At 40.1% G+C, this 10266-nt stretch overlaps 1 protein-coding gene across 1 annotated transcript; it reads right to left on the bottom strand.

Moving 5' to 3' along the window:
- Positions 1–817: 817 nt before the first annotated feature.
- On the bottom strand, positions 818–4628 carry LOC133889421 (L10-interacting MYB domain-containing protein-like). The gene is made up of 5 exons (XM_062329950.1): positions 4351–4628; positions 3709–4236; positions 3433–3499; positions 988–1047; positions 818–892 (listed from the first exon to the last, which is right to left on the bottom strand). The coding sequence occupies exons 1-5, from the start codon at positions 4626–4628 to the stop codon at positions 818–820; spliced, it is 1008 nt and encodes a 335-aa protein (XP_062185934.1).
- Positions 4629–10266: the final 5638 nt, after the last annotated feature.

Raw genomic sequence — 10266 nt, 5'->3', positions numbered from 1 at the left:
GACATGTTTCTTGTCATATGTGTCGTTGCCCCTCTGATATAAGACAAGATAGTCACTATCTTCCTATCTTGTCAGTTCACTTCATTTAATGTCCTCGCAAGTTTCTTCTCCATATCAGTCATTTTCGTCTGTGACCATAAACAATTCTTTTGATCTTTACCTGCAAAAGGGTAATTATGCTCTAGATTGATCCTTGTTACTGTTCACATCCCTCCTGATAGTGTAACAATCATTTCTGCTGGGCATTGTGTATGTACCAGTGCACTTGTCTTCCTTTTGTTTGGAACTGGATTTGGTGTTGATGGTGTTGTGTTCTTCCTCTTTTTACCTTTCCTCAATGTCTAAACACATGTAGCTTCAGAAATATTTTAACCTGTAGTTTTCCTTCCAAACATGTTACACTTGTAGGTCCTCCTAGTTATTTTACCATAGTTTGGATCTTTCTTGTCTTAACAAGGGTATGTGGACCATTTGACTATAGAAAATCCTATTATGAATACATATTCATTGTAGAAACTAGGCTCCTCTTTGTCAGTTTTGAAGGTCATATCTAACTAATGGACATGCTTGCTTGCATGTTCTTGTGATAACCTTTCTACTACTGCAATGCTTTGACTTTCTAGTTCTAGAGCCCGCACTTCATCTGATTCATTGCCTGTTTCTGAATCTGTTTCCTCATTTCTTGGTTCTTCTCCCTCATTGTGATATGTCCTTTCTTCATTTTCTAATTCATAAATTTGATCAGCTGCTGCTTCTAATAAAACATAGTCACTGTATGTTTCTTCTGTAAGTGAATATGTTTGGTCAAAGTTTGTGTTCATGTTATGTAGGTAATCAGCTTGCAACTACAGTTGCTCATCAATTCTGCTAGTTGCATGTACAAGTTGTTTTCCTGCGAAAAAGGTAAAAATTCAAAAATTATGTCAACTTATAGATCATACTATTCTCGTCTCATACTGTGTAAATTTATACACCAGGTTATCTAACATCATAGGCAATTGGTTCTTGTAGCAGTTGCTTGTAGCTGCCAGTCATTGATATATCAAGCTGTAAAAGATAAGTAATTCACCTTATAAGTTGAAATTGCCTTTGTAAGTTGTATGCTACCACTTATTGTTTAGAATTAAATTTTTTGTTACCTCTATTTGCTAATGTTCCATTCCTGTATAATATGGTACTTGTTGCAAAAGGGTAGTATAACTTGTTGATCCTTGTGATTGTATTATCTCACCATTTGAATGACTCGTTCCCAGATTTGTAAAATTGTCACTACTTATTTAGGGGATATGGCCAGACACATATATATGATAAAAAAAATGCTTATTACATTTTAAAAAAATGCACTTGGAAGACATTGGAATTACTAGCTATGGAGCTTGATATTAGTTTTTTTTATCTTACCTTTGAAGAAGTAGTTATCATTATTTTTCCATAGTTGAAACTCTGAGTGCTTTGCAATTCCATTCTTTTATTACTTGTCTGAGATACATGCATTACCATTTGAGGGGTTATTTGACATAATTCTTGAGAATTTCATTTTTTGAATGAGAAAATTGCATAACTTGATTGTTGCAATTGGTATAGAATAATAAATATAAATAGTAGAATTTTTCTAACATGTTTAATTCTACTTTTCAGCTTATTTAGAATGTAATGGCAGAACAAGAACATGTACTTATGAATCATTTGGAGTCCCATTTTTCAGCCAATCAGTGTAAGTTGTTATCTGCAAAAATTGATATGCAAGTTTTATGATGAAAGCTTATTCAAGAAACTACAAAATTTTTATTAGTTAGATTTACTTTGTACCTGTCTATAATTGGTATTATAGAAATTATCCTGAGTGTCACTTGAAATTATATTGACTCAACTCCTGTAAGCACGAAATATTTATTATACATCAATAATTCACACTAATTGATCCTACAAATATAAGTAAAAAGTATTGTTGGTCATACTAAATACTGAAGCAATTACCCTCATGCATTCTGTTGTATATACACTTCCTTTTTTAAACGTTTATGTCTGGCCCTCCCTGCATATAATTTGATAAGTACAATTTTGTCAGGAATTGTTTCTGTATTGTATTTTGTTAGAGACTTTTGTTTGGCATGCTTCAGAAAGTTGTTTATGTTCTAACTATAGAAAAAACATGTTTACTTGTTCATCAGTAACTTGTATTCTCCTATTATTTTGTGTATGTAGTTCAGTTTAAGCATCGACATGGGCACTCTGGAAACTAAATACAATAATATAGCATGGTACTTCAATATCTGTGATCAGGTACCGCATATCTTCATGCCATGCATGATATCTATTGTTTATGTTCTTTGTATTGTATTTTCTAAGGGATTTTTATTCGGTATACTCCACAAAGTTGTTTATGTTCTAACTATAGGAAAAAAATGTTTACTTGTACATCAGTTATTTGTCTTGTCCTATTTTTTGTGTATGTAGTTCAGTTTAAGCATCGACATGGGCATTCTAAAAACTGAATACAATAATATAGCATGATACTTCAATTTTTGTGATCAGGTACTGCATATCTTCATGCCATACAACAAAGGTGCGCTCAATGACATTACAAAGACTTGAGTGCAAATAGTTGAATAGCTCTTGCTCACCACTTGGAGCAGAACCCCTCCTCCAATCAGGAACATGGTACCTTTGACCCTTGTATGGCGATAAGTAGCCTGGTCTGTTTGGGTAACCGGCATCGACAACGTAATATTTTCCTATTGGAGGATGTGGAAAAGCTTGGGTATCATGTTGAATAGCATGAAAGAGCAGACTTGTGTCGTGCATGAACCCAGGCTGACCAATAAAAGCATAGGTGAAACACATGTCAAAATCAACCACTGCCATCACATTTTGGGTTGGACTTCCTGTTCTTCCAATGTATCTAACATAATCTCGTGCTAGTGGTATATCTAAGATGTGTGTTCCGTCAATGGCTCGAATACAGTCCTTAAAATGTGGCCACATCCTTTAATCCCCAGTAATCCTACTATGCACATTATTGAAGTTACGATCTTGAGGTCATATGTAATCCTTAGCCATCCTAACCAGGTACTGCAATACCTCATCAAACTTTCTACTTATTGTCTCCCCTGAGTGCTTGAATGTATTTCGAACAGAACTGTTTGATCTATTTTGACCACAAATACATAGAAAGATAGCAAGTGCTTCCATAGAACTAATATGGATGGTTTATTGTAGTCCGTAATTGCTCACCAAAATGTCATGCAATGTATGAAACAACCTATCATTCATCCTGAACATCCTATGACTTTCTCTCGGTGTGTTCAATGTTTCCATAAGTCATGCATATCCACTCAACTGTGAGGTTCTTGGTTGATTCTTGTAATAATTGTGCATCAAAGTAACAGCATGAAACGAATTGGATTGTATCTCTTGGTAATGACGTATTACCTCTAAAGCATTAACATCTTCATCATCACAGTCATTCCCACTCCTTTTGACTTCTAGAACCAGACATCTGTATAATATCACACATTTACAAGTTAATGGCTAAGGTAAAACATACATAAAACACAACACAAGATTCAACATTACAAGTGCAAGCCTAAGGTACGATAAAGATAAGTCACAACACAAGGTTCAACATTACAAGTGCAAGCCTAAGGTACGACAAACATAAAGATACAATCTTCATGCTACAATAGCATGTATCACATGTTGCCATACTTGACAAAGTGCTTCATCGAGAGCCATTGAAAACGGTCTAATGGGGCGTCTATAGTCATAAACATCTCCCTTTCAGCTCTCTCGGTGAACAACTCTGTAGCAATGAAGAACTCCTTTGTACCAGGAGATGCACCACACTCCTTCACAAGGGACATGACATCCTTGATGGAACACCCTGAGGTTTCATCCCTTTTTGCCAGTGACTCAACAGATGCTGCGGACTTCTCATTCCAAGGCACAATTTTAGTAATCTGCTCTTGTATCCACTGTCCACCACTTGTCCTAGGTCTTTTTCCCTTGTCCATGGCACCACAAGCTCTCTTTCCTTTGGCCTTCACAGGGGGTGTTATTTCTTCTGCCTCGTTGTCATCATCAGACTCTAGAAGCTCATCACCACCATCTAATTCATCTTGAGGTATAACACCTGATGAAGCACAAAAATGGTCATCACCGGTGTTTCTAAGATCCTCAAACGTAACCTTTAACTCTTCTTCATTTTGCAGTGGCTTCTCTTTGAACTTCTGGTACCTAGAATTTCCAGTCAACATGAATGGTAAATTTTAGACAATGAAATATGGGTCGAAGCATGCTAAGAACAATGAAATTACAATTTTCAAACTTACTTTTCTAATCTTCTTCCACCATTCCTCACTCATTTTCACCGTTCCCTTGTTCTCATCCCAACCTAATCCAGTTTGTGTCAATAGTTTGTTCCAGGCACCAAACTCTCGTTTTAGTTTAGCCCATTTGTTCTTAAATTGGGATCTTTTGTATAAAAGACTGGTCCTCTTTTGAAACTTTTCAATCACATTGTTGTACCCAACATTGTTCAAATGGGTACTCGAACGATTTCCACACCTCACTTGTTCAGCAAACAACTCACAAACAATCATAGTGTTCTCATCAGACCATTCAACCATCTACTCGAAAGAAGAAGAAAAAATTCAGAAAGTATTTGAATGTATGCACAAGTGAACACTGCCCAAATCATTCAGAGATGCACAAAGTGAATGAGAGCAACAAAACAAGAGCAATGCACAAGTGAATGAGAGCAGCAAATTGAGAGCAATGCACAAGTGAATACTGAACAATTATACTAAACTGCACACACAAACCGGTTGCAATAATCAAACCTCCTGAACTGCACATCATTGCCATTGCATTTCTACTCTCTTTTGAATGCACTAGATGTAAGGAAGGGAGGAACAGCGAGGACGGCTCACCTTTACAGCGCTGGCGATAGCACCGACGATGGTGGCACAGGTAGCAGGCTGGTGTCAGTGCGGTCCACGGCCTCCTGGTGAACTAGATGGCGTTGGCAGTGACCTGGCACACATTGCAAATTGGTATGAACGTAGATCTAATGATTCACGGGCAGGGAGGCCTACAACATCTAATGATTCACGGGAAGGGAGTCCTATAACATCTAATGATTAACAGGTAAGGACAGTGAGAACGGCTCAGGGACCTTGAAGCGCAGCGACGACGGCTGTGGCGCGGGCGGCAGGTGGGCATTAGTGGGCTCGAGGTGACAGACGGCACAGCCTTGGGCACGGGCGACGAACGGCGCAACCTTGGGCACAAGCTACGGGTGGCATGGGCGGGGGTGGTGCCAACGACGGCGAGACGAGTGGGCGGCAACGGCCGGGCGGATGGGGACCAAGGTGAGATTCGTTCGGGGCGAGGAGGGAGCGGCAGGGAACGGGCAAAGATGCACGGGCGTTTTAGACCGTTGGCCAGTGGCATTTGTGCGTAAATTGGCTTGAAGTCCAAGGAGCTGTTCAAACTTGTCCAGTTGGAAACAACCTCCCAGCCGTTTCAGTGTTTCAGCCTAATGCTATGGAACGTTTTAGCCAGAAACATTTCCAATACTACCGTTTGGCTTGCTCTCCGCTAGATTCTGTCGTGAATCCGGATCGATCCGCGGAGCCAAACAGGGCCTTACCATCCTCAACTGTCTCTGAATCAGCATAAACATCTGCATAAGTTGTTCTTTCCTATATATCCCCAACCGTAAAATGAAATGCATTGTGATGTTGATCATCTATGTCTAATCTAAGACAACTGAAGCATCGAGTGAGCAAACAAGCAGTACAACTTATATTGACCGGCCTTAAGAGTCATAACATTTTTGGACTGAGACAGAACGATGGCCGCCTGAATCTAGTTCCCATTTTATAACATGAGAAAAGTCTGTTTTGTCTTCCTCAACTATACAAAAATCTATTTTATTTCTTTCAAATACAATACCAGTTACATAATTAAGGAGAAATGATATCTGGTATTGTTAGTCGAGTGAGCTTATGTAACCAGTATTATATTTGATGGGGAAAACAAACTTTTGTAATAGTTGAGGAAGGCGAAACATACTTTATTCCTTTATACTATGGAGATATATACAATTCACATTCAGATCAGAATTAAACCTTGCTTGGTCTGGTATTTGAAAAGGTTGGGCCTCGAAGCATCTCGCGGAACCACACAACCGTTCTTTTGCTCGCTTGACTGGTGCCCCCTGGCCAGCCCACCCCAAGCTCCTTCCTTCACACCGAAGCACGCCGATGAGCTCGTATGAACTCATCCCTTGTTTTTTTAGCTTAGTAGGACCACATAGAGGCCCCACCGGTGTCACTGTGACGGCCTGCGACACGCCGCGAGAGGTAGAAGCCTGGGTGAGTTAGCTCCTCGACGGGAGTCATACCAATCGAGCTACGCTCGACATGCTAATGGTGCTTGATTGATGGAGTTGAGATCCGTTCGTAGCTAGGACTGATTTCTCTTTTAGTAGGTAAGGAATTATGCATGAATCAAAATTTTCTCTCATCTTCCCCATCAATTAGTGTCAGATTTGTCTGCTACCAGGTGGATTGGTACTTAGGGCATGTTTAATTTTTATTATGATTCTGATTTTAAAATCAAAATCAAAAACAAATATGTCAATTCTACAATCCAGATTCTACAATTTGGAGACAGATTATGCCATAATCTATAATCCTGGGAAAAGTTGATCTGATTATGGATTATGAATTGTGACACATATTTACCCACCATTATCATTACAAACATAACGTTTCACATCTTTTTTTCTCCCGACGTTCTCTCCCTACTCTCTCCTCTAGATGCTGACCCGAGCCCCCGCCGCCTGAGCTCCCCACCGGCCCGAGCTCCTGCTGACCCGAGTTGCAGTTGGGCTCACCAAGGTTGGGAGGTGGCGGACCCGGCCGGAGTCGGAGGAGTGTCGGTGGTGAGGTGCTGGATTTTAGGGCATCATTGGTAGGGGAGCAGAGGTGAGCGGTGACGGGCTTAGTGGTAGTGCGTAGGCTCGCCTCGCAATTGATCTAGTCGAGGCTCTCCTGGGAAAATGACGACCATCGACGGTGGATCCTAGAGCAGTGGAGTCAATCAGTGGCAGCGGTCTTACCAAGAGAAGATGGTGAGTGGCTTGGGGAGCAACTTGTGACGAGGGAGGAATGATGGAAGCAGTGGTGCTTGTTGTGTGCAGGGGAGGGGGAGAGAGGGGAGAGATTTTAATAACCCAATATTGTTTGTTTTAGATTGCATAATCCATATTCTAACCATCCAAATTCTAGATTGTTAGAATCAAAATCTAGATTATTAGAATCATAATAAAAAATAAGCAAACCCTTAATCCCTCCATACATCAATGGTTCTGGTTGAAACTCATGGTGCTGCCATGCGGTACAATTTCCCTAAAGGTTTAGGGACCAACTCCTCCTACCATGAGGACGAGCACAGGGGCTTGGGTGGCTAGCGGCTCTAGGTATGAGCGTTGTTATGTGGGTTCGATCCTAGGGATCGAATTCAGGGTTTATTGGGATTTATTCTCATAATTAATTCCGCTATAGGCCTCTCAAACGTAGAGCCATAATAGGACTACAACGTGCTCATTGGATCCGTCGATCTCCCTATAGAAACTACTGTCTCTATGTGTAGTCTATAAGTTTAAGTATGTGCGTAGGATGTATGAGTAGATGTGCATGTTAGAATAATAGATATGTATTTATACGCATGTCCAGATACTATAAGTTGTATCCAGATGCGAGACTAAAAAAGCCTCCTACCATGCATCAAAGTCCCGCCCTGGTCGATTGGAATTGGATTCCCATTATTGGTGGGGAGCCGAGCGATTCGGATTCTGCCACTATAAAGAATTCCTTGCCATTATCCAATTTTAATTTCTTTTCGTTTTCTTTTCTCATCTCAGGCCACTTACAAAGACCATTTTGCCCTCATCCATTCATAATATGGTCTGGACCAAACCGGACCCGACTCATCGCTCCCGTTCGTCCTCGCATGGGACAGAGAGGGCAACGGCGACTTTGACCTCGGCAGGCGGTGGCGCAGGACCTCCAAGAAAGGTAGATCGAGCCGGTTTCCCCTCCCTTCCCTTTTCCTTCTCATTCCCCTTCCCTATGATTCAAACATACATAATTGGAAATCATGCTCAAAGCACTGTACAAATACTGCTGAAAAACTCATCATTGCATCACGAGTGCGCCATTAGACACGACGACCATTGCTTGTGCTCAAACCAGGCACTATAATTGAGGTTGACACCGAACTCCGCCAAGTCACCTGGCCGCGCCAATGCCTACTTGCGCACGCGTTGAACTGGGCGGGGAGCTGAGCGGGTGCTGGATAGGAGGGGTGCTGGGCGCGGCGGAGAGGAGGGGCGACCTCCTGCGGAGCTCGAGGGCGACCACGAACGGGAACGAGATGAGAGGAAAAGCGATCTACGGTGGGGGGAAAACGGTCTTTGTATGTGGCCTGATATGAGAAAAGTAAAGGAATTAAAATTGGACTAGTTTTCTGCCCGTGTGTTGCAACGGGCATAAAAAATTTGTTAAAGAAAAGTGACATGATACCATGACAAATGTGACACAAACATGACAAAAGAACATTGAGGTATTGTTAGACTAAAAACAACATCAAGATGCTAAGAGATGTACATTGTACTCACATAGTTAAATACCTGTGCTTTGCAACGAAAGTTAAAAATTTTTATGTGTAATATACTTGACCGCCTAAAACATATTTGAAATGCTCTAGCTCTGTTTGGTACCTACGATTCGAGCTGTTGTACCTCTCTTTCCCAACAATATACCTAGACCTTTAGTATCTTTATGCAACAATTATCAAATGCATCGCACAATATGTTCTGAAAATCAAATCAAGTGAAAATCCATGTGTACAAGAAAGACTTTAAATCAAACTATATTTGATAATATAGACTAAAATTTCAGTACCTTAACAAAAATTCACATTATGTAAAAGGTACTCAAAAGCTTGTAGCTAACAAATTGATTATATAGCATTCATAATTTTGTAGAAAATTGTGTCCAATCTAATAATTAGAAAACCAAACGCTTCCATGTACATATTAATAAACACAACACATATGAGTACAAGGAGGACCAAAATAACATCCTTGCTCCCAAATTCTCAAAGCAAATAAAGCATTATTATTACAACAAAATATGAATCCAAATGACATGTTTGACTGATAATTCATGAATATATGTGATGGTTTCCTTTCATTCCTTACCGCAAAGTCATTGGAGATTTTCTTAGAATAACAAAAGAACGTATAGAAGAAAAAGAAAAATCCAAATTTGGTGAGATTCCCTTCTCACTGGATGTCCCTCCCGGTGCAGTTATTTGATGCATAGGTCCTCTCCAGTCAGCGTTCGGGCTGACTTTGTGCATCGTTCCATCAACTCCATGTGCTACTTGTACACCTACAAGCAAACATTTCAGCGGCGCACCCCCACCATCAGTCATCACCCTCATCGCCTAGCGCAAGCGGTGTTCATCATCAACTCAACATCAGCACTGACCTGAATCTACTCTGCCTACCTGCAAGGCTGTGCCTCCTCTGGCAGTAGTAATAACAATAACCTAGAAATATGGAATAAGTCACATTAGCAAACTACTGAAAGTTTAACACTGATACAACTCATTCCTTTTTCTAATTGCTCCAATCATGTATACATCACCATTTGTTTGAATAGCTAGTGAAAGCTGCAGTAACATGTGTACTCTGTACTGGCATCCAACATGCAGGGAATTATTCTTTGCCATTACTATGGTGCATAGTGATATAATACGTGTAGGGAATTATAAGGTTACCTTGGTATATGAATCATATTAATTTTCAGGATTAACCTATCAAACAAGGCATGTACGAACCTTTCCTGTCCCTGGGGGGCCAAAAAGTAAGATGTCTTTCCGTGGTGATAGGAGACCAGTGAAGTATCTGAAGATAGCACAAACAGTGCAAGTACGTTTAGTGAAGAATTAAAAGATTGGTCATTCATATCCCTTGCATAATATTGCTATCCAAATTCTATGATATCTGGCATCAACGTTATAAAAAAATCATAATCTTTCGTCACAAAAATCAATGCCTATTTCAAAAAGAGAAGAAAATCGTACAGGGCAAAAGAAGGAAAAAATAGTATTTTTTTAAAATTCATTACTTCCTTCTTCCCAGTAGCAAAGAGCAGAATTCAGGTACAGTTGTAAAAAATTACATTA

The sequence above is a fragment of the Phragmites australis genome, chromosome 13, assembly GCF_958298935.1.
Source record: "Phragmites australis chromosome 13, lpPhrAust1.1, whole genome shotgun sequence".
In the NCBI taxonomy this organism is placed as follows: domain Eukaryota; kingdom Viridiplantae; phylum Streptophyta; class Magnoliopsida; order Poales; family Poaceae; genus Phragmites; species Phragmites australis.
This window is presented reverse-complemented; position numbering and strand designations above follow the sequence as displayed.